This window comes from Microtus pennsylvanicus, chromosome 2 (assembly GCF_037038515.1).
Source record: "Microtus pennsylvanicus isolate mMicPen1 chromosome 2, mMicPen1.hap1, whole genome shotgun sequence".
NCBI classification, from domain to species: Eukaryota; Metazoa; Chordata; class Mammalia; order Rodentia; family Cricetidae; genus Microtus; species Microtus pennsylvanicus.
This window is the reverse complement of record NC_134580.1, coordinates 32,399,898-32,423,699: the sequence shown is the minus strand read 5'-3', so window position 1 is coordinate 32,423,699 and position 23,802 is coordinate 32,399,898. Positions and strand designations below refer to the sequence as shown.

At 50.1% G+C, this 23,802-nt stretch overlaps 2 protein-coding genes across 5 annotated transcripts in view; one reads left to right on the top strand and one right to left on the bottom strand.

The window, feature by feature from the left end:
- Nucleotides 1-1,302: 1,302 nt before the first annotated feature.
- Itgb7 (integrin subunit beta 7) lies at nt 1,303-15,582 on the top strand. 2 transcript variants are annotated; one of them, XM_075960751.1, is made up of 15 exons: nt 1,303-1,425; nt 6,977-7,180; nt 8,948-9,149; nt 9,240-9,410; nt 10,010-10,251; nt 10,546-10,704; nt 10,936-11,031; nt 11,171-11,260; nt 12,684-12,830; nt 13,019-13,212; nt 13,886-14,109; nt 14,248-14,467; nt 14,598-14,803; nt 15,003-15,163; nt 15,324-15,582. In XM_075960751.1, the coding sequence occupies exons 1-15, from the start codon at nt 1,315-1,317 to the stop codon at nt 15,408-15,410; spliced, it is 2,514 nt and encodes an 837-aa protein (XP_075816866.1). In that variant the 5' UTR covers nt 1,303-1,314; the 3' UTR covers nt 15,411-15,582. The 2 variants fall into 2 exon arrangements, with proteins under 2 accessions (XP_075816866.1, XP_075816867.1); XM_075960752.1 differs by lacking the exon at nt 1,303-1,425 and adding an exon at nt 1,457-1,530.
- Nucleotides 15,583-15,970: 388 nt separating this feature from the next.
- Znf740 (zinc finger protein 740) overlaps nt 15,971-23,802 on the bottom strand; it is a 10,085-nt gene continuing 2,253 nt past the window's right edge. For all 3 annotated transcript variants that reach the window (XM_075960757.1, XM_075960758.1, XM_075960759.1), the window contains 5 exons: nt 21,799-21,948; nt 21,402-21,491; nt 20,930-21,053; nt 20,589-20,707; nt 15,971-18,781 (listed from right to left, as the gene is read on the bottom strand). In XM_075960757.1, coding sequence (XP_075816872.1) covers nt 18,692-18,781; nt 20,589-20,707; nt 20,930-21,053; nt 21,402-21,491; nt 21,799-21,948 — 573 coding nt within the window. In that variant the 3' untranslated portion in view covers nt 15,971-18,691. The remainder of the gene's footprint in view (nt 18,782-20,588; nt 20,708-20,929; nt 21,054-21,401; nt 21,492-21,798; nt 21,949-23,802) is intronic.

Here is a 23,802-nt window from a genome sequence, read left to right as displayed (position 1 = left end):
CTTGAACGTTAGGCAAGCATGCTGACTGAAAGCTGGGTGAACATCTGAACACTGAGCTGCCTCCCCACTGTACCCCCATTTTCTTAGTGTCGCAGGTAGTCTTGTAAACAGTTTGTTGGGACCATCTCATTCTTACCGCCATCTGAGTGCAGGTGAAAACCTCAATAGGCCACCCTTTAGTACAGTTCCTCACGCTGTGGTGACCCTCCAACCAAAAAACTATTTTCATTGCTACTTCGTAACGGTAATTTTGCTACGGTTAAGAATCGTCTTGTAAATACCCGCATTTTTCGATGGTCTTAGGTGACCCCTGTGAAAGGGTCCTTCTGCCCCCAATGGGATTGAGACCCACAAGTTTTGTAGAGCTGGATTAGCAACTACAGCTAAGGAGTTTTACTGCTTCCTGTTAAGGGAGAGAAAGTCAGAATTTTAACCCGGGCAGTTTGGCTTCAGAGTCTAAGTAGTCCAGTTCTGACACTGTTAGGAGTTTGAGATCCTGGAACAAGACCCCTGACTCAATTCAGATTGCAATTAGTTAAGTTTATTGATACTGCTAGCAGGGTAGCAATTTCTGAGCCAAATTACAGACCGCCACTCAAAGCGGGGTGAGGGAAGGATTTTTAGAAGTGAAAACCACAAGATCTTGAGTATCTGCACTAGCAAACCAAGAACTGTTTTGCTCTGCCACGATTAGGTGGTCAAGGGGACCTCAAAATAGTCTTTGAATGTCCGTGTAAGCAGGTGACAGAGCAAACAAGCAGTTTGTCATGCCACGACAGAGTAGAAGGTCGGGCTGCACATTTCTGGAGGGGTCATTGAGTCAAGGTTGCTGTGAACTATCTTCCGGGCACTACACTCAGAGACAGCTGTCTAGCAGGCACCAAGCGGGCCTGCAGCGCATCCGGTGGAGGTCTGTTGTGTTAGCCATCACACCGCCATGATGGTCCCTGGGTTTCTCTACAGGAGCATATCTCGGTTATCTCCTTTGCAGTGCAGTGTTTCTTCCTGTCTGGCTCCTTCCTCTCTGAGAACTGGAGACATCAGCAATTTTGGAGGGAGGTTGATGTGGATTTAGATTACAGCCCACCCCCTTGCTACCTGTGACATTTTGCAAAGTTGGACTCTCCTTGGTCTCCCAGTCTCTGTCTGTGACACTGGGGCAGGGGTGGGGGCGCTGCCACTGTCTGACGTGGTTCTTGTGACCCTGAACTGCGGCTTAAGAGGAACGAATGCTCAGGAGACGTGGACCTTCTTGGTCCACTTTACCCACCCCACTCCTGTTTGCTCCACCTTCTGCTAAAGCAGTCACCCAAGATGAGTCCCCCACCCCAGGGCGTGTCACTTCCTCCTCTGCAGCCTCTAGATCTGTACACAAAGGCTGCTGCTACTGCCACCACCCGCGGAAGGGCTGCTCCGAAAGCACCTGTGAGTACCACCAGGGCACCAGCCCACTCTCCTCTCCTCACCTGGGCCCACTTGTTCACCACCTCTCGAGAAGAAGGCCGTGAATCCCTTTCTGCGTTTCCTCTGGTATCACAGCTTCCTGCTGCTCATCCCTTAAGTTTCCCCAGTGGAGTCAGAGGGAGGGAGGGAAGGAGATGGACTGAGATGTTGGCGAGCGAGTGTGACTTCCATGGGTCTATGCTTTCACCAGCATGGTCTCTGTCCCTGACCTCGCAGCTTGATGCTTTTTCCACAGCCCAGGATTCTTCCCACTTGGCACCTTGGCCGCAGACTCCTCGTTCCAGGGCTGCTGAAGCTTGTCTCACCAAAGAGTTGGTGCTGTCACAGAGTAGGCACAATCATAACTTAGTTATTATGGGCTGGGGCCGTAGTTCACTGCACTGGCCTAGCTAGAGTGAGGCCTGGCTTCATAGTTCACTGGGAAACTTGAGTGAACTTGATCCCTTGCAACCTAAAAATTTCTTTACTTAGATTCATAAGAAATCCTAATGGGCAACATTATGGGATGTAGCAGAATGACAGGCTGAGTCCAGGGAGGGAGTGAGAATTTATTTGGTCAGGCCTGAGCCTGGCGACTGACGCCTTTAATCCCAGCACTCAGAGGCAGAGACCGGCAGATCTCTATTAGTTCAAAGCCAGCTTGGTCTACAGAGCAAGTTCCAGGACATCACGGACTAACTACATAGAAAAACTTTGTCTCGAAATTTTTTTTTCTTTTTCATTCAGGAGGCTTGCGATGCCTTAATCCATGGACCCCTCCTGTGTTGTGGGTGTCCTTGGCTCATTGCTGGGGACTTCAGTCTCTCTTTGTGAGGAGGCGGCTGAGGTAGAAAGTTCTTCCCATCTCTGATTAGGAATAAAGAGAAAAAGAACTGGGAAGCAGAGAAAACAGCAAAGTGGTATAAAGAATAATAATAAGCTGGGTGGTGGTGGCACAAGCCTTTAATCCCAGCACTCAGGAGGCAGAGGCATGCGGATCTCAGTGAGTTTGAGGCAGCCTGGTCTACAGAGTGAGTTCCAGGATGGCTAGGACTGTTACACAGAGAAACCCTATCTTGAAAAACCAATAATAATAATAATAATAATAACAGCAAAGGGAGAGATAGACGCTGGTAGCAAGATGCAGGGATCACCAAGGAAGAAAGACTGAGACAACTGAGAAGGTTGGGGGAGGCCATGTATGACTTCATAGCCCCCTTTAGGAGAGATGAGCGGACCTGAGGTCTCTCTCTTGGGAATGGGGGTAAGAAGCAGAGCCCTGTCTATGAGATGAGTCAAAACTAAGCTTGGTGCTGCTGGGTCCCAAGCCTCTCTGACCACAGCACAGAAACATGCAGGTCTGAGGTTTCGCTGAGGCTGAGCCTGGGGTCAGCCTCTCCCTGAGAGCAGAAGCTCTGTAATGTGCTACACCTACCTGAAGTCACATGGGTTGTGAGCAGGATGGGGTTTCAACGGCTCAGGACCCCACCCTTCCCCAGGTCTCCTGTAGAATGTTAGTACCTGTGTCTGAACCCTGGCTGAGAGTCTGGATGGTTTCTGCTAACCATGGGAAGACATAGCACAATCCCTAGGAGCTGTCAACACCTAGCAATGTTACAAATGGATGCTGGCTGCCTGGCAATGCTATGCCTTCCAGAGGGTTCCTAGAGAGCCGTCGGCACCTCTGCAGCATGGCGAGTGCAGTGGTTTTCATGTGTCACCATTTGTAATACTAGGCAATTAGGAGTTTCTGGGATCGGACAGACGGACGGTTCCGTGGTTAAGAGCACTCTTTTGGAAGACCCAGGTTTGATTCCCAGCATCCACAAACTGGTTACCAATCATCTATAAGTCCAATTTCAAGGGAGCTGATGCCCTCTTCTGACCTCCCAGAGCATAAGCACACATGTAGTGCAAAGATATATATGCAGGAAAATACACATAAAAAGAATAAATCCAATAAAAATTTTAAATAAAGATAAAAAGAAGCTATTAAGATTTTATGTGGAATTGAGAACTGAAATGAGAGATTGAATACACTGGGCAAAGCTGAGCTTTGAGCCACATCCCTTGGACTGGAAATCACTGCCCGTTGTTGCAGGGCTGATCAACTGCCATTGATCAACTGGTTGGTCTTTCAGGGAACCTGGGTTCGATTTCCCAGCACCCACTTGGCGCTCGCAGACATCTGTAACTCTAGTTCAAGGGGATTTGATGTTCTTTTCTAACCTCTGCGAGCACCAGGCACATACATGGTGCACAGGTACACATGCAGGCAAAACACCCATACACATAAAATAAACATTTAAAAATCTGTTTTCGGTTATCTCTGTACACGATGGAGGTCTCCATTCTCTCGGTGTGTGGCTAGGCTATCTAGCCATCCCGGCACCGGTTCTCCTGTTAAATGGTTGGGCGCAGTTTGCCGCAGGTGGACGGGCTTGCTTCTTTCCTTCATTCCTTCCCTCCTTCCTTTTGTCGTTCTCCATCTCCTCCTCTCTAAGAAGCCTGGACTGGCCTGGAAACTCCTCATATAAACTCAGGATGACGCTGAGCTTGTGGAGATCTGCCTGCCTCACCTCCGAGCGCCAGCGCACCTGGGCCTGCAGCCTCACTCTATCCATTAATTCATATTCCTAGTTTATGTAACTACTGCCTCACTTTGATTGATGTGGCTTTATTTATTTATTTCTTTTCTTCAAGACAAGGTTTCTCTGTATAGCCCTGACTGTTCTGAAGATTGCTCTGTAGACCAGATAAACACTTTTTGAGACAGGGTCTCATGTAGTCTAGGCTGGCCTGAAACCCTGTTCTCCTGCCTCTGCATGCAAAGCTGGGATGGCAGGCACACTCTGCCACATCTAACGTTTTTATTTTTGAATCACAGTAATAGATTGCCTGTTCAATTCTTACTTATTTTTTTGGTTTTTTGAAACAGAGTTTCTCTATGTAGCTTTGGAGCATGTACTGGAACTTGCTCCATGGGCCACCTGGCCTCAAACTCACAGAGATCCACAAGTTCTGGGTTTAAAAGTGTGTGCCACCACCACCTGACCTCAATATTTATTTTTTTATTTTTATTTCTTTTTTGATTTTTCGAGACAGGGTTTCTCCGTAGCTTTTGTTTCCTGTCCTAGAACTAGCTCTTGTAGACCAGGCTGGCCTCGAACTCACAGAGATCTGCCTGCCTCTGCCTCCCGAGTGCTGGGATTAAAGGCGTGCGCCACCACCGCCCGGCAATATTTATTTTTTTAATTAGAAAATTTTTTTTTTCAAGACAGGCTTTCTCCGTGTCATTCTGACTGTCCTGGAACTTACTCTGTAGACCAGGCTGACTTCAAACTCAACACAGATCCGCCTGCCACTGCCTCCGTACTGCTGGGATTGCCAACACGACCCAACAGGCCTGTTCAAGTTCTGAAACTAACTAATCCATCAATCAGTGTAACCTAGGAGGTCACCCATAGTCACACTTCCTACCACTGAACTACACTTCTGGTCTACTGGGTATTCACACCTGTAATTCTAGCACCTGAGAGGGAAAAGCAGAGTTGTCTTGTGTTCAAGCCCATCCTGAGCTATACAGTAAGGCTCAGGCCGGCTAGGTCCCTGTCTCCAGAACACCAAAACCAAAGCCACAGTAGAAAAATAACTGGAGAGCTAGCATAGTAAGTAAAGATGCCTGCAGCTGAGCCTGACCATCCCCTGTCCCTCCGCCCACAGGCTGTGTCCTGGGCGTGCTTCCCACTACCAGCTAAACAAAGAAGTGTAAAACACAAAACAAGGCTGGGTGGTGGTGGCACGCGCCTTTAATCCCAGCACTCAGAAGGCAGAAGCAGGAGGATCTCTGTGAGTTCGAGGCCAACCTGGTCTACAAAGTGAGTTCCAGGACAGCCAGGACTGTTTCACAGAGAAACCCTGTCTCAAAAAACAACAGCAAAACTAAATTAAACTAAACATATCATTTAACCAATGAGCTGGCTCATTGGTTAAAAGCACTTGCTCTTCTCAAGGACTTCGGTTCCCAGGGCAGCTCCCCACTATCTATAACTTCAGTTCAAGGGGATCTGATGAGGGCACCAGGAACACCCATGGTGCACAGACATAATAATAAAGTAAAATATAAATTCCAACATCAACGAGACTTTCTTCTACCCCCTTCCTCTGGCTACTGTGTCCACTGTGTGAGACCACCCTCCCCTGACCACACGCCCTCATTCTGTTCCCCTTTCCCCTTATTTCCATTCTCCATTTGCTTATTCAGACCTCAAGGCTGTCAGAGTACAGCCTCAGCTCCTCCACTTTATAGATGTGGACACTGAGGGGTCTGGACAGAATCGAGTCTGGTGAGTCCTGTTTGCTTCACTGCAGCTTGGCACATTGGTGAAGAGCTCCTGACTTCCAGAGGCCCTCATCCTCCTTCCTCCCTCCCTCTCTCCCTCCCTCCCTCCTTCTTTTCTTCCTTCCTTCCTTCCTTCCTTCCTTCCTTCCTTCCTTCCTTCCTCCCTTCTTCCCTCCTTCTTTCCTTCCTTCCTTCCTTCCTTCCTTCCTTCCTTCCTCCCTCTCTCCCTTCCTTCCTTCTTCCCTCCTTCTTTCTTTCTTTCCTTCCTTCCTTCCTCCCTTCTTCTTTCTTTCTTTCTTTCTTTCTTTCCTTCCTTCCTTCCTCCCTCCCTCCTTCCTTTCTTCCCTCCCTTACTCCCTCCCTCCTTCCTTTCTTCCCTCCCTTCTTTCCTCCCTCCTTCCTTCCTTTCTTTTTCCTTCCTTCCTTCCTTCCTTCCTTCCTTCCTTCCTTCCTTCCTCTTCCTTTTTGAGAGAGGTCTCCCACATAGCCCTGCCTTCTCTGGAACTTGCTTCAAAGAAGATCAGGCTAACATCAAACTCACAGAGATCTCCCTGCCTCTGCCTCCCAAGTGCTACTACTTCTGGCTTTAAAAAATGTGTATGTATGTGCACATGTGTGTGGGTGTGTGCACACGAGGCTTATGGAGGCCAGAGGTGTCCGATGCCCTGAAAATGGAGTTACGGGTTGCTGAAATCTGCCTGAAGTAAGATGGAAATAGTGCGTGAGCTCTCGAGAAAAATTGTGTATTCTGCCCTCACCCCCATTTTATGACTCTAGGTGTTCTTACTGTATGTATGTCTGTGCACCACATGTGTGCCCGGTGCTTTTGGAGGCCAAAGAGTGTGTCGGATCCCCTGGAACGGGAGCTACAGAAAGTTGTGAGCTGCATGCCATGTGGGTCTGGGAGTGGAACCCTGGATGGGAGGGCGTCCTCCTGATGAGTACCCAGTGCCCGTAACCACTGAGTTGTCTCTGTAGCTCTGTCCACCCTGGGTACCTGAAGTCTATACAGAGGAACACAGGCCTGAGACCCTTTCCTGCTTCGGCACTGTCACCCCACCATTTTGAAAAAGCTGCTGAATCTATAGGGGATGTGAAACTCTGAGGAGAGATGCGGAGCTGAGTTCAACAGGGCAACCACAAGCCAAGCCCTCCCCAAGGACTCACGCACGTGTCTGTCTTTCTATATAGACCATGGTGGATTCACCCGCTGTTCTCATTCTCCTGCTGGTTCTGTGTGGAGGTGAGACTGAGTCAGACACCAAGACTGCATCTGTGAAGGGGGCCGTAGAATGGGAGCACGCTGACCTGTCCCTGCCGGGATCCTGCCAGCCAGCTCCTTCCTGCCAGAAGTGCATCCTCTCACATCCCAGCTGTGCGTGGTGCAAGCAGTTGGTAAGGATGTGTCCCTGGCCCTTGAACCGTGTGTATGTGCTTGTACAGCCTGTAAATACATGTGTGTTGTGTGGCATAGCTGTGATCTTTCTGGATATACTCTTCAGTCTCATGGGTGATTGGATTTGGGTACAGTGTACTCCAATGTGGATGTGACTCATGCGTATGCCAGCTTCTGTACATATGTGAAAGAATCTCTGACCCATGAGAATTCATGCTTATGTATGTATTGGCCAGCTAAGTGTTCTGCGACAAAATGTCATTGACTGAATGCCTTTAAAAAAAAGTATTTATTAATTATTGTAGACTGTCCTACCTGCATGTGTGCCTGCAGACCAGAAGAGGGCACCAGATCTCATTACGGATGGTGTGAGCCATCGTGGTTGCTAGGAATTGAGTTTAGGACCTCTGGAAGAACAACTCTTAACTGCTGAGCCTAACTCCAGCCCTAACTAAATGTCTTAAATAACAGAAACATAGTCATTGTGATTTGAGAGACTGGGGCATTCAAAAAACAAAACAAAACAAAAAAGAATTAAACACAGGTTTGAGATAGCGGTGCATGCCTTTAATTCCAGCACTTGCAAACGCAGAAGTAGGTGGTTGTCTGGGAGTTCAAAACCAGCCTAGTCTTCAAAGACAGTTCTAGGACAGTCAAGGCTACACAGTAAGACTCTGTCTCAGGAAGTAAATAAATAAACATGGAATTCTGGAGAGAGAATCCAGTTCATAGCAGCAAGTGCATGATGGGGCTTCTGAGTCCGTCTCAGGGCGCGCAGATTGTTATGTTCCAGCTGCAACTTGGCCTGAAGAATGAAGAAAGTGAAGGTTTCCAAAAACCTGTGGACTTAAGGTGGGAGGAGGCCAGTGGGAGCAAAGGATGCTGGGAAGTGTGTATTCCTTGCTGGTCTAACAAAGCTGCTCTTTGTTGGTGCCTTCAAGAGGAGCTTTAGAGGCTCAGGAACAACAGTGTCTCTCACAGGAAGATGGGGTTAGATCAGTGCAGGCTTTGGTGAGAGGTAGGGCCCACTCAATAGGTAGCCATGTTTAAAGCGGAGAGAGCCTAAGAAACTGGCGATAGTGAAGCTGGAAGACATAGATTCTATTGGAGGCAGGTGGCTTGGGAGATGAGGCTCTTAGGACAGCGGCTGGACTGTGTCTGCCTCCTCCAGTCCCGAGACTAGGGGCTGGCACCCATGCCCACTGAGAAGCCACGCTAACCATTTCCTTCCCCTGTGGCTTCCCAGTCAGTGCAGGGTACCAGACAACGAGCACGCACGCGAGTGTGTGTGTGTGTGTGTGTGTGTGTGTGTGTGTGTGTGTTCGCGTGCATGCCTCTTTCTGTTCCTATCCTCCTCCAGAAATTGGGTGTGACTCATTCCCTTCCCATTTGACTTTGGGGAAGTTGAACTACCAAGTCCAGTTTCTGTAGCCTTGAGGTCTCTGAGATCTCGACAGGAAGTCTGTGGTTCAAAGGAGAGGGGATAGATGGGTGCCTGCGGGAAAGGGGAGTTGAGTGGAGAGACTGGGTGGGGGATGGAGGTATGTGTGTGGGGGAACTACAGGAAGTGGGGAGCTGGGGAAGAAGAAAGGACTATGTTCCACAGTAGCTGTGGAGGTAAGTGTGCGGTGAGAATAAATCAGGGCTCAGGGAAGAGAATAGAACGGGGTGGACAGGGCAAAGGGCAGTGTTTTCAGGGTGTGTTGGTAGTCGAGCTGAGGGGCTGTGGGTGCTGGGGTTCCAATGCACCTCCTTCTCGGGCACAGAACTTTACCGCCTCCGGAGAGGCAGAGTCAAGGCGTTGCGCACAGCGAGAGGAGTTGCTGGCCCGCGGGTGCCCCGTGCAGGAGCTGGAGGAGCCGCGCGGCCACCAGGAGGTGCTGGAGGACAAGCCGCTCAGTCAGGGAGACCGTGGCGAGGGGGCCACCCAGCTGGCACCGCAGCGGATCCGAGTCACGCTGCGACCAGGTGGGTTTTGGATGGCGCGTGGTGATGGAAGTCTGGGCTGGGCCTCAAATGCACAGGGCTCCTAAGTCGAGCCTCGCCTTTCTCCATCAGGGGAGCCACAGAAACTCCGGGTCCGCTTCCTGCGAGCTGCGGGATATCCGGTGGACCTGTACTACCTTATGGATCTGAGCTACTCAATGAAGGACGACTTGGAACGCGTGCGCCAGCTCGGGCACGCCCTGCTGGTCCGGTTGCAGGAGGTCACCCATTCTGTGCGCATAGGTGAGCGTGCATTCACGAGCCTACCAGCCCTGGTCGCTGCTTTTAGCTTCCGCCATCGCCTTAGACTCTCACAGTGTTAAACCTGATCAGATTTTGGATCTTGACACTTCTCCCAAGGGACACTCATTGAGGTTTAAGCTTGAGGGGATTTCGGATTGAACAGTAAGAGAACCCCTTGCTGTACAGAGGGCTAGCTGAGGTTCAGAATCTAAGAGACGTTCAGACAGCAGCCAATCTGGACAGGACATTGTCCTTAAGCTACTGACTCAACCCAGTGCCTTTTAGACAACCTAGATGCAGTGTTCCCATATCGCATTCTGTAATGATTGTTTTTTTTTTTTTTTTATTCTCTTTGCTCAAAAGCTCACCTCTTGCTCCACACCCTTGATCCTGGCTTCCTTACCGTCCAGGAACTGGTTTGCCCCTGTTGGGTCCTCCTCTTCATCTCCTCCATCTGCACCTCCTTGAGCTGAGGGTGCCACAGTTTTGCCCTTGCCAGGTTCCAGGTCCCTGCCTTCTAGGTGTGTCCTCCTGTCTGTGTATTTAGCAGGGTCTTCAATACTGCCGGTGCCTTGTGACCTTTGGTTCCTTCTGCCCAGGTTTTGGCTCCTTCGTGGACAAAACAGTGCTGCCCTTTGTCAGCACAGTGCCCTCCAAGCTTCGCCACCCGTGCCCCAACCGGCTGGAGCGCTGCCAGCCACCCTTCAGCTTCCACCATGTGCTGTCCCTCACTGGGGACGCTCAAGCCTTTGAGAGAGAGGTGGGGCGCCAGAATGTCTCTGGCAACCTGGACTCACCTGAAGGCGGCTTTGATGCCATTTTGCAGGCTGCCCTCTGCCAGGTGAGGAAACGGGGGAGGGGATCTGAGAGGCAGGAGCTGTCTGGGGCTGGAACTGTGAGGGTCTGCAATCAGAGGGGACACTCAGAGCATCTCACCGCATGGTGATCTCGGCGTCATCTGGGTAGTTTACTTATCTTGAGGAAGAGGCACTTTTCCTAATTCACAAGAGGGCCTCCACTAACTGCAGACTTGTTTGGGGAGGGGGTTCAGAGAGCTTGGAGCAGGGAATCAGAGGAGGGGGAAGGACAAACAAGTACCATGCCCAGTTTCACAGGTTGCCTCCTTCCCCGTCAGGAGCAGATTGGCTGGAGAAATGTGTCTCGACTTCTGGTGTTCACTTCAGACGATACATTCCACACAGCTGGGGATGGGAAACTGGGTGGCGTTTTCATGCCCAGTGATGGGCGCTGCCATCTGGACAGCAATGGTGTCTACGTCCACAGCACAGAGTTTGTGAGTTCCCCCTTGCCCCAGTCCTCCTCCTCATCTGGAGAGTGTCCTGTCCCCAGCTGCCCCAACAAGAAACCCTTGTCATTTGTGTCTACCTCCGTGGTCTGTCCGTCCATCCTCAGGGCTCCTCCACTGGTCCTGTCTTTTTATTGTTTGCTTTGTTTTGTCTGAGAGTGTGGCACACCAAAGGGAGACTTGAGCTATAGTCACCATTGGTCCCCTTCTCTACCTCAGGACTACCCCTCTGTGGGGCAAGTAGCCCAGGCCCTCACTGCAGCGAACATCCAGCCCATTTTTGCTGTTACTGGCACGACGCTGCCTGTTTACCAGGTGAGGGCTCTGGGGAAAGACCTCCTAGCCCATTCCATCCCCCCAAGTCTTCCCACACAACTCTCTCCAGACCCCGGAACCTGGAACCCGTTCTCCTAGAGCTTCATCCACTCCCCCGCCCCGCCCCTCTTCCTTGCAGGAGCTGAGTCAGCTGATTCCCAAGTCTGCTGTTGGAGAGCTGAGCGAGGACTCCAGCAATGTCGTGCAGCTCATCATGGATGCTTATGATGTGAGGGGAGAGTGGCGAGGGTGGGCATTGCAGGGCTGGGCGGGGGAGGTGTCCTCAGGTGGCATGGCATGGTCACTTGGAGTTCTACCCATTCACAGCGCCTGCCTATGGCTTGCACATGGCCTTCCTTGTGCCAGGCAAACACTTGTCCCTGAGCTATATCCCTTCCTGAGCCATGACTCTGTCCCTGTTTTATGGAGGAAATAGGTCCAGGGAGGACTAAAGCTAAAGACTGCTCTATGTGTGCCTAAATTTGTAATAATTCAGAAACAGAATTTCATGGATCTTGAATGTTTCTTGGGCTTAAGTCTCATTTCTTCTCTAGACTCTAGACATTTTCCTATTTTTTAAAAAAAGACTTATTTACTTATTATGTATGCAGTGTTTTTATTATATACACAGTATTCTAGCTGCTTGCAGGCTGGCATCAGACCTCATTACAGATGGTTGTGAGCCACCATGTGGTTGCTGGGAATTGAACTCAGGACTTCTGGAAGAGAAGCCAGTGCTCTTAACCTCTGAGCCTTCTCTCTTCTCTCCAGTCTTTTTTTTTCTTAAATACAGGGTCTCTCTGGGTAGTCCTGGGTCTCCTGGGTCTCCTGTGTAAGCCAGACTGGCCTTGACCTCAGATCCAGCCTTGGCTTCCCCAGTGCTGGGATTAAAGATGTGTAACGTCACGCCTGACTGTAGCAAGGGCCTTATTATCTGGATGTGGCGTCACGCGCCTGTAATCGCACACCTGGGTGGCAGAAGGATCAGGAATTTTCAAGGTCAGTTTAGGCTACAGGAGACTTTCTCAATAACAACAAGGATGTCCTCGATCTTGGTGAAATGATTGGAGCTGTATAACCCAGTGGCTGCTTGCTTAGCCTACTAGACTCCATTCAAACCACTCCTCACCAAAGGCAATTTTTTTTTTTTGGTATTTTGCCTACATGTTTGCCTGTATGTGGGATCCCTTGCACAGACAGTTGTGAGTTACAGACAGTTGTGAGCCACCATGTAGGTGCTAGGAATTGAACCAGGGTGCTCTGGGAAAACAACCAGTGCTCTTAACCGCTGAGCCATCTCTCCGGTCCCCAAACACAAATCTCCTAACAATGGGGAAAAATCTTGAGACAGTGCGGGCCATCTCAGAGTAAACATGCTGGAGAAAGTCTGTCTTAGATCTTACATGCAGGCTGTGTGTCCTGGTTCGGGTCTGACAAGTGTCATTGCATAGGCTGCTATGCTCTAGCTGAGGCCTCGGCTCCTGGGTATTCCAGGATGCTCCTTCTTTCAGAAATGATTTCTAACTGGGAGGACGGGAGGAGCCCCAGGGGGCAAGAAAGCCAGATATAAACAGAACTGTGAGCGAATAAGAGGGTAGAAAGTGGGGTGCAGGGGGCCTGCCATCACATGACCTCCCCCTTCCTTTCCACAGAGCCTGTCATCCACCGTGACTCTTGAACACTCTTCACTCCCTCCTGGAGTCAACATCTCTTTTGAATCTCACTGCAGGGGTTCTGAAAAGAGGGAGGGTGAGGCTGGGAACCGGGGACAGTGCAGTAACATCCGAGTCAACCAGACGGTAAGAGTCAGCTAGCAGGGGGCGATACATAAACGTGGGAAACGGTAATATTTGGGGCAGCCATGGCGAGGGGGTAGCCTTCCACTCATCTTTAACTCACTGCATGATCAGCGGGCTTAGGGGTGTGTGTACACGAGGAGGGGTGTGCACACACGAGGGTGTATAGCTTTGTCTGGTCCTATCTTCAGGTAGACTTCTGGGTCACTCTTCAAGCCACTCAGTGTCTCCCAGAGCCCCACCTCTTACGGCTCTGGGCCCTTGGCTTCTCAGAGGAGTTAACTGTGGAGTTACACACACTGTGTGACTGTAACTGTAGTGACGTCCAGTCCCGCGCTCCCTACTGCAGTGACGGCCATGGAGACCTGCAGTGTGGGATATGCAGGTGAGGGGTGACTCTCTGTGCTCCTTTAGCTCCCACGACTCTCTCCTTGTAGTCCCCTTCCTTTGCCTTCTGCCTCTTGGAATGTACCAGACACCTCAGGACTCCACCTGAGCACCGTGCCTTGAAGAAGCTTCCTGCATATGCCAAGGTCTTCACCTTGACCTGAATCCTTCCACTCTTGCCTCCCTTCACTCTTGGTTCACTACTATAACCTAGTCTTGTTCCAGCTGCTCTATCCCCATCCTCCTTGAGAACACAGGCCTAGAGCAGTGGTTCTCAACCTTCCTAATGCTGTGACCCAAGACAGGTACCTTTGGAACCTGTCCTGGAACTCCCTCTGTAGACCAGGCTGATCTCGAACTCATAGAGATCAGCCTGTCTCTGCCTCCCAAGTGCTGGGATTAAAGGCATGTGCCACCACTGTCCAGCATGCTGTGACCCTTAATAGTTCCTCATACTGTGGTGACCCCAACCATAAATTGTTTTTGTTGCTATTTCACAACTGTAATTTTGATACTGTTATGAATTCTAAGTATCTGTATTTTCCCATGATCTAAAGCAACCCTGTGAAAAGCTTGTTTGAGCCTCAAAGGTCGCGATCCACAGGTTGAAAACCACTGGCCCAGAGACGGTCAAACTCTGACCCATCTCTCTCTGTGCCTTCCTTTCCCAGCTGTGCCCCTGGCCGCCTTGGTCAGCTCTGTGAATGCTCCGAGGCTGAACTGTCGTCCCCAGATCTGGAATCTGGTTGCCGGGCCCCCAATGGGACAGGGCCCCTATGCAGCGGGAAGGGACGGTGCCAATGTGGACGCTGCAGCTGCAGTGGGCAGAGCTCTGGGCGTCTGTGCGAGTGTGATGATGCCAGCTGTGAGCGACATGAGGGCATCCTCTGTGGAGGTACTTGGAGTCTTGGGGGAAGCAGGGGTAGGAGAGCCCAGGGCAAATTTTAAAGGTTACAGGATGTGCCTGGCACAGTCGAGATGTTGGGCCAGCTGTGTGAGAGTGGTGGTCACCTTGTGCACGACTCGTCCCCAGGCTTTGGACACTGCCAGTGTGGAGTGTGTCACTGTCACGCCAACCGCACGGGCAGAGCATGTGAGTGCAGTGAGAACGTGGACAGCTGTGTCAGTCCCAAAGGAGGGCTCTGCAGCGGGCATGGGCACTGCAGGTGCAACCGTTGCCAGTGCCAGGATGGCTACTACGGGGCTCTGTGTGACCAGTGCCTCGGCTGCAAGTCACCATGTGAGCGGTACAGGTGAGGCCTCGAGTCTTTATCTCAGGAGCTGGGGCACAGTGAACCGCCTGTGTGTTCTCCTTGAGGGTGTCGGGGGAGGACTAGTAGTAACAGCTGCCCAGATGGGAACTCATTGGCATTCACTGGACAGGGACTGTGCAGAATGTGGAGCCTTTGGCACTGGTCCCCTGGCAGCCAACTGCAGTATGGCCTGTGCTGGTGTGAATGTGACGGTGGCCTTGGCTCCTAATTTGGATGATGGCTGGTGCAAAGAAAGGACACTGGACAACCAGCTGTTCTTCTTCCTGGTGGAGAACGTGGCTGCAGGAGTCATACTGAGAGTGAGACCCCAAGAGAGTAAGTAGGCGGAACCTCAGACCTGGGGATGTGCACGAAGGTAAAGGTGTCGGGTTTAAAGCAGAGCTGCAAACCTACCGCAAATGCCCCAGTAAGGAGGACTCTGGGCTCTGTTGGGTCCTATTTACAGTGACAGGGTTGGGGAGGCTGGACACCCTTTGGGTAACTATGATCAGCTCCTATACCTTGACCCCACCAGAAGGAGCAGATCACACCCGTGGCATCATACTGGGCTGCATAGGTGGCATTGTGGCAGTGGGACTTGGGTTAGTCCTGGCTTATCGGCTCTCCGTGGAAATTTATGATCGCCGCGAGTACAGCCGCTTTGAGAAGGAGAGACAGCAGCTCAACTGGAAGCAGGTGAGGCCAGGTCCTATTGCCACGGGCTCCCCCACTAAAGGCCCTCCCGCAGCATAACTAGGCCTTCTAGGATCTGGCTTAAGTTCCAGATTGGCCTCACAGGACTAGGTAATGGGGAGAGCCTGATATTTTTTTTACAGTTTGCAATGTTTTCCGACAGGACAACAATCCTCTCTACAAAAGTGCCATCACAACCACCATCAACCCCCGCTTCCAAGGGACAAATGGTTCTGGTCCCTCTCTCTGACCCAGGCAGCAGACTCACTTAGGACTCTGGCAGGGTCTGCCAGGTGGCAGTCTGGCACCACTGTTGAGGGGTCATCAGTTTTTTCAGTGACCTTCAGAGGGCTGCTTCCCACTGCTGCAACCAATCCCCCCACCTGATGAAGGGTTTGCCCACAATAAAGTCTTCCCTCAGACTACAGCCTCCACTTTGCTTCACCTCAAGACAAGAAAAGCAAACTGCCTAGCCTAGGTCTCAGGTTACTGGAGGACAAGTGTGTGACCTGGGAGCACCTGGGCCAGTGGAATCTCAGGGGATGCTGAAACTGGAGTCACTCACCAACTTCTAAAGGACCTCACCTAGATAGGAGTCAGACCACACCTTGTCAGGCTGTTGAGAGTCTTTTTCTCAGCAAAAAAATGGTATGTTTTGCCTCTACTTGTTAATTCTCTATGGGAAAAAAACATTGTTTTAACAGGATAGTTTGTTCTGTTGCAAGCTGTAGGGTGGGCCTACCAGGGAAGGAAACTGTCTGGGCTCTGGTGAGAAAGCGCCTCAACAGGTCTCAAGGAGGAGATGGAATGTAGAAAAGCGCCATTCTTTTTATTTAAATACCCTAAATAGAACACGAAGGAACATACACTGCACTTTAATGGTAAAAAGATACAAGTTTATAACATCTTATAAAAACTACCATTTAAAAGTGATCTTGTTCATTTGATAGTCCCCTCCCCCATAGCAAAATAAGTATATTTAAAAAAAAAAGTGGAGCATGGTAGGAGGGGAATTGAAGATAAAAGCCCAGGCCCACAGCAGGGGCAGAGGAACCTGGGAGAGGGCCGAGCTGTGGTGGGACTCCACCCATCTAACCCTCCATGTCAAGCCATGGAGCACAATCAGTAGCTGAGTGATGGACGGAAAGGACAGGCACCAGCAAGGGCAGACGGCAGGGCTGCACAGGAGCCACCCAGGGACTGGTGTTACTCTCCCCACGCAACCCCACTTCACATCTGGATCTCTGGGCACCTGCCCGCTCTTCATTCCCCCTTCTACACACACCTGAGACATCTGTCCAGTGCTAACACAACACCCCAGGAGCCTCTGTGGTTCTTGGGCCCTTGGGTACCCTACTACTCTTCACCCCAGAGCCTGTCTGTCCTCTACCACTGCCAGCCTCTGGGCTTCTCACACCCAGGCCTTGGCAGTGTGGTTCTGGCTGGGCCATCTGTACACACATCCTCAAGTTCTCTCCCTTACAGCTTCCACTCGGGCAGGAAGCCATGGCCTGCAGGGCCTGCTCTGACCCAGTACATACATCCAGACATGGAGAAGCCTGGGTCAGTCTTCTACCTCTCCCCACAGACCATCTTCTAGGAGCAGGGAAGGATCCCATTTCCAGAAGCATTTTTGGGAGGATTTCTTTCTTAGTGTATCCTTTCCCAGAGTTCAATGACAGAAAAATCCCAGCCCAGCAGAACCCTCTGACATGGGGTCACAGGGTCTAGAGCATGTCTAACAGCAGGGACAGCATGACGCTAGAACATACGGCAGTGAACATTTCTGACCTCACCAAGGCTCTCAGGTGTGTCAGAGGCAAGCTGAAGGTTGAAACATCTCCCCTTCTTTTTCCCTGAAGTACTTCAACCCAAGAGTATGACGTCCCGTCCCTCAACACTCTGGAAGAGAGAGGCCATAGCCCAAAGTTGCTGCCTGGCCCTCTTTGCTAGGCAAGAACTTGTTGGAGGCTGGGCTGCCATCTCAGACTCCTACTCACAGCTACAGCGATGTGTGCTCAGGTCAATCTCCATGATTACACCTGAAGTAGGGCCCCTGGCATGGGGCAGTGCGCAAAGGAATTCCAAAACCTCCCTAAGGATCCTTTCTTTAGCAGGAAGGGAGTTATTTCACTTTAGAAAATACGTATCCATAAGTCCTGGCTTAGAAACACTCTAAGCAGTATTGTTGAATCAGTCTAAAAACAACAACAACAAAACCCCAAAAAAATCCTTCTGGAACAAACCCCCTCGGTCCCCTTGTTCTCAGCAACCTCTGGGAGGCAGGCACCCTTCGGGTCTGGGCGGGGAGGCTGCTCTATGCTTTCTGTCCTCTAAGTTGGTGGCTGAATAAATTTGGCTCAATAATTTTCATCCCTTCCAAGCAAATACACAAAACACCCACAAATCAGACAAAGAAACGCACCTCATCACTTTCTCAGGGGTAGACAAGATGGGGTTCGGAACAGAATAAGGTCAAGAATAAAACAGACATTAGGCTCCTTCCTCTGCGGCATCCTCTACCTTGTTGGGTAGGGATGCCTATCAGGGAGGAAGCCAAGTTCATGTTCTTTGGGACTGAAGACCAGACTTCCACCTCCACTACTTGAACCGCCACAGGACTTGGGCAGGAAGGGGCTCTATCACACAAGTCATATCAGGGCCGTCACGTTTGCGTCTCTAACAGTTGTTGGCAACTCTGCACTATCCTTAGTTGTTCTAAGACGGCACAAGGGGACAGTCCACTTGACACCCACAGCTCTCTACTCAACTGCTGCCTCTGTCAAGGACAGTGAGGTAGCCACAAACCATAACCAAGACCAAGACAAAAGGGCTGCATGGGCTACCCCACCCAAGCTTCCTCCAAAAGGCACTTGAGCTGACCCCATCAGGCACTGGCGTTGCACAAACCATGACAACAGCCATGGGCACAACACTGCTCTTATGAGGAGAGAAAAAGGGATGCCCACTCTTCTTGTCAGCTCACACTGCTCCTCCAGCCTCTCCTTCTGTCCGCACAGTGTATATCAAGTCCAAGTAAGCTTAGCTGCCAGTCCTGGTCCTATTTTCTTTCACACAGGAAGTAAGATGCAGGGCTGTGGACCACCGAAGGCCTACGGTAACAAAAACGGCTGGGCCAGCCACAGTCCTTACTTTGCGTCTCCAGATTATCTGTGTCCCCTGTTTACCTGCTGTAATCGCTTCTGGATAAACAAAAACAAGAGCAGAACAAACAAATTCCCCTCCTCAGTCCTTTTCATTTCAGCTGCCAGTTCCAGTCCAAGATTGTGGGAACATTTCAGTCCTCAGGTAAGGGTCCCGGGACCAGCTCCCTGCCCAGGAATGCTGCCGAAACTCCCGAGAGTCGTACAGTCTCAGACTATTTACAGAGCTGAGGCTCTGGAGCCGCTGTCCTCCGATGGTCTCGTCTGCTCACCTGGGGCCACTCCTCTAGGAAGGGGGACAGGTTCAGAGGGAGTGGTGGTAGGGCCATCAGAGCAGAGGGATGTGCTCTTCGGTGGGCCCCCGTGCCTATAGAGAAAACTGCCCATCAGACGTCTTAGACTGGCATCCTTGGCACATCCGCTTGTGTCTGAGTAGTCGGTCTGTCCGAGAAAAACACTGTGAAGAGAGAGGATTAAGTTCCAAGAGGAATTCAGTCTCCTGTTAGGAGGTCCCTTCCTTGCGGAGAAGGCACATGCTATGTTCTTGCTCCCTCAGTATCTGCACAGCAGGAGAGCACAGTAGTTAGGACACTGATGTCGCTGGGTATGGTGGTGGTACATGTCTTTAATCTCAGAACTCAGGATGCAGAGAGGCAGGTAGATCTCTGCTGAGTTCAAGGTTAGCCTGGTCTACATAGTGAGTTACATGACAGTCAGGGCCATGTAGACAGACCCTGTCTCAAACAACAGAAAGAAGCAAATGTGGGTTCTAGTGGCTGGGGATGCAGCTTGGATGGCAGAGGGCTTGCCTAGTACACAGGAAGCCCTGGATTTGATCCTCAGTGCCTTGGAAACTGAGCGTGGTGGTGCAGACCTTTGATCAAAGGCAGGAAGATCAGGCATACAAGGTCATCCTTGGTTATATAGAAAGCTGGACGCCACTGTGGACTACCCAAGACTCTATCTCAAGAAAGGAGATAGGGAGGATGAGGATTTGGCTCAACAGGTAAAGGCCTTTGTTGCCAAGCCTGGTGACTGGAGTTTGATCTCTAGAACCAACATAATAGAAGGAGGCCTTCTGACCTCCACACCTGCCCTGTACTATGTACACAGCAATGTAAGTCAACAACAAGAAGCAGTGCTGGAGAGAGGGCCTGGACCAGAGTGGAACGCTGGTTCTGTCATTTAGTTGTGTGACAACAGGCAAATCCTCCAACAGCCCCGAGCCTCCCTGTTTATCTGAAGGAGCAGGTGAAAAGCACCCAACACAGCGTAGCTCTCCACTCATCAAATATTTAGCGCTTACTCTGCCGGACTCGGCCAGACTCAGCACTGAGGCACACCACAGCATGTCTACCTTTTTGGGACCAAGCACAGGGTGGAAAACATGTTTCTTTGAGAAGGCCTAGAACTTGTGGTTCTCTTGTCCGGCTTCTCCGAGTGCCGGGATTACAGTGTCCCTCACGAGGAGGAGGAGGAGGAGGAAGAAGAACTATAACTATTACAAATGAAAAGTGTTTTGGCTTTGTGACAAGAGCTCACATGTGCAGGGTGGACATGGGTGAAGTCACATGCCGTCACCAGCAGCAGCTCTCAGCCTAGCATTTGGAAGACTCACTAAAGTGTGGACCAGATGTCAGTCACTTTCACCCTCATCTCCTGTCATGCTTACATTGTCTTCAGATCAGACACTGGAGCCCAGGGCAGAGGTGACGTCGCTCCTCCGCACTGCGGTGCTCTGAGATTGGACTAAATATCAGGCCTACTCTCACCTGCTGCATGGGGAAAGTTAAAGTCCCTGAACTTCAACTTCTCCATTATTGTGAAATGAGGATAACACAGCTACCTTAAGGAGATAACAAGATAAAAACACGCCACACTCAAATTCTATGTCAAGTTTGTCTTCACAGTACCTGGCATAGATCAGGAATTCAAGAAATGATATTATCAGGCGGATCTCTATGAGTTTGAGGCCAGCCTGGTCTACATAGTGAATTCCAGGACAGCCAGAGCTACATCGTGAGACCCTGTCTCAGGGAAAACAAAACAAAAAAATCCCAAACCAAACCAAAATAAACGATAATGTTATGATATTCTAACAAGTACTCCCTATGATTAGCCCCATAAGGCCCGAGTTTGCCTTATTCTGAGATGCTAACTGTACTGGGGAAGCCCCTCGGTCAGCCAGGAAGGGACTGGTCCTACTTCCTGGAGAAGGAAAATTTATGTGTGCTGCTATTCCAAGGATGACAGGCAAACCTTACCTGATGACATCGTTCACACTGGTAAGGCTTCTCACCACTATGCACACGCTTGTGGCGTTCAAGATGGTATTTCTGGATGAAACGCATATCACATACATCACACTCAAATGGTTTCTCCCCTGGCCAGAGGTTAAAAACAAGTGAGAACCGACAAACGTTTATGATAGGAACCATACATTCATAAACACGTAAGACTGCTGGTCTCAGTGACAGCAAACACGGAGCCACGCAATCCCTCCGCGCCATTCAGCTTATCCTCTGCTTCCATGTCTAACGCCCTCCTGGAACACGGCTTACAGGCTGTCCCCATCCATGCAAGCTTGAGTACAGGCGAGACTCACCAGTGTGGATCAGGATGTGCCTCTTGAGGTGGTAACTGCTCCTGAAAGCTCCAAAGCAGTGCTCACAAATAAAATTTTTTGGGATCTTTACTTGGAAAGAGCCATTTTGTTCCACTACCACCACCTGGGGGCAACAATCAGGCATGTCAAGGAGGTTTCTCTCTGCCCTCTTCCTAGAGGTCCACTTCCAGCTGCTGTACAAAGAGTCTGTCTGCTACTGTGAAAGGTGATGTCTACTGTCATATCCCTTACTTAGGCTAAGAGTCAGGAAGGGAAGAAGGGCTAGCACGCAGTGGTAGGATTGGCCTGCCTGCTCCAAGAGCACACTCCCCACTTGTCCCAGAATGGTCAGCAAGGGGAGGCAGCGGCTGTCAGTGTGGCCTTGGGTAAAATCACAGCCCAAACTCAGTAGGGAAAACGTGAGCCACAGTGATGAGGAAAGTCTGAGTCTGGCACTGACCCCATTACCTGCCTTTTTAACAGTCTTTTTTGAATGGGAGGACTCGGCCAAGCTGTCATCGTCTTTGCGGCTCCGGGATTTATCAGCGTCTTTTCGGTGGCCCTTTGAAGACAAACCAAATCTAAACTTACAGTCCATGTCAGAACACAAGATGAGAAACCAAATGCTGTTTCTTGACAATCAGTTTATAAAGGACAGTATACCACCTGTTTCCTCTCCATAATCCACTTCCTCTTCGTCTTTCCTGCTCTAGGAGTTTGTAGGTACAAGCGCTCCAAACACCCACACTCATTCTTGCCCGGATCCCCACTTCTTCTAAACAAAGCTGACAGGAACCACAGCTTGGTGCCTCCTGGCAGAGCTCAGGCTGCCCGACCCCCAAGCACCACAAAGGACTCAAGTGCTGTACCTGACTCGAGCACCTCAGCACATCAGGGCTACCTGCCCGCTCGCCATTTTCCGCCTGCTTGCTGGCAATCTGGCTTAGCATCATCTTCTTGCTGGCTGCAGTGGGAACCAAACTCACACCCGCTAGGCCTTCACAAGCCAGAAGACTTGCCTAAGTTGAAAGGAGATGAGGTGTCAGGTCACCTGGCAGGGCTGGACAAAAACAGGCTGCTATCCTGAACACATCTACCATCTACACTCAGCAACAAACTGCTTCTCCACACGGAACAACCCCTCACTGTCAAGCCTTGTTCCTTCAAAGCCTTACTGTCTTACCAAGAACTACTGCCCCCTTTGCATCCTGTAGCGATGAAACACAGATCAAGTTAATAATCACACAGTATCAACACTTGTGGTTACTGTACCAAACAGTATGCGTGGCTACATATTACCTAAGGCATTCTGAGCTTTTAACTACAGGAATGAGGTCTGTCTGTCTGACCCACTGAAACTGGAGATCACTAGCAATGTCTTCCTTCCGAATTCTTTTATTTTCGTGTGCACTATGCCAGCAACACAGTGAAGATCAGAGGACCACTTGCAGGAAACCAGTTCTCTGGGGATCTAATTGGTTGATTGGTTGTCAGGCTGACAGCTGAACCATCTTGATCCCCCCTCTTTTTTCTTTTCAAGTTTTTTTGAGACAGGGTTTCTCTGTAGCTTTGGAACCTGCCCTGAACTCTGTAGATCTGCCTGTCTCTGCCTCCTGAGTTCTGGGATTAAAGGTGCAAATCACCACAGCCTGGCCCCCTCTTCTACTTTTTAAAAGATTTTATTACTATTTTTTTAAAGATTTATTTATTATGTATACAGTATTCTGTCTGCAGGTCAGAAGAGGTCACCAGATCTCATTATAGATGGTTGTGAGCCACCATGTAGTCGCTGGGACCTTTGGGAGAGCAGCCAGTGCTCTTAACCTCTAAGCCATCTCTCCAGCCCTTATTACTATTTTTTTTATATTATATGTGTGTGTGTGCCACATGTGGGCAAGTGCCCAAGGAGACCAGAAGGGGATATCAGATCCCTGCAGCTGAAGGGAGCTGAGCTGGCTGATGTGGGTGCTCTGGAAGAACAAGAAGTGCTCTTAACCACTGAGCAATGTGTCCACCAACAGTGCTCAGATTCAAAGCCAATTTCAGATGGGCAGACCTCGCTGGTGCCAACTACATTTTCTATCAGGTTATTTCTCACTTTAGATTTTTAAATTTCCTAGGTGCTGTCAGTTACAGAAAAACCCAATCGCCTTCATTCTGAAGTTGAATATACAGTTTCTCTGACCACTTAGGCTATTTATTTATTCGTTCATTTATTTAGTCTTTTCTAGAGAGTTCCTCTGTATAGCCCTGGCTGTCCAGGACCCAGGAACTCGGAGACTTGCCTAGTGCTGGGAAAAGGCGTGCACCACCACACCTATCCCACCCTGCGAACCCCCTCTGCCTTACTTAGGCCACTTATATGTATACACTACATAAAGTTTTTGTTTGTTTGTTTGTTTTGTTTTTGAAGCAGGACTTTGGAGTGTAGCATTGGAGTCTACCCTTGAACTCCAGCCTGTCTCTGCCACTGGAGTGCTGGGATTAAAGTGGGGCGTTGCCACTGCCTGGAGTGTACATAAAGTTTAAGAAAGTCAATTAAACAGGGGTGCCCTGAGAAATTACCCCTTATTCTAACACAACGGTTCCTGAACTGACTTTACTGAACTAGTACTCAAGAACGTATACTTTTCCTACTCAGAAAGTCCAAAGTTAAAAACCTTAGCTCTGCTGTTTGGGCTGTGTAATTCTGGGAAAGTCTCTCTACCTTTGCAGCTTTGCTTCCTTCAAATGTGAAATGCCTGTCAGAATGCCTGCCCTCACAGGGTCAAGGAGAACAAAACTGGTGTAAAATGCTTAGCAGAACAGTAAACACCGTGCTGGGGAGTAAGAAAGACGAAATCCAGAGACTCTTCTCTGCGGGGAGGAGAAAG

Coding starts and splice junctions, on each gene's coding strand:
- Itgb7 (XM_075960751.1), top strand. CDS start 1,315: ATGAGTCCCCCACCCCAGGGCGTGTCACTTCCTCCTCTGCAGCCTCTA. Junction 9,150..9,239: donor CCGAGTCACGCTGCGACCAG/GTGGGTTTTGGA, acceptor TTTCTCCATCAG/GGGAGCCACAGAAACTCCGG. Junction 10,252..10,545: donor TGCAGGCTGCCCTCTGCCAG/GTGAGGAAACGG, acceptor CTTCCCCGTCAG/GAGCAGATTGGCTGGAGAAA.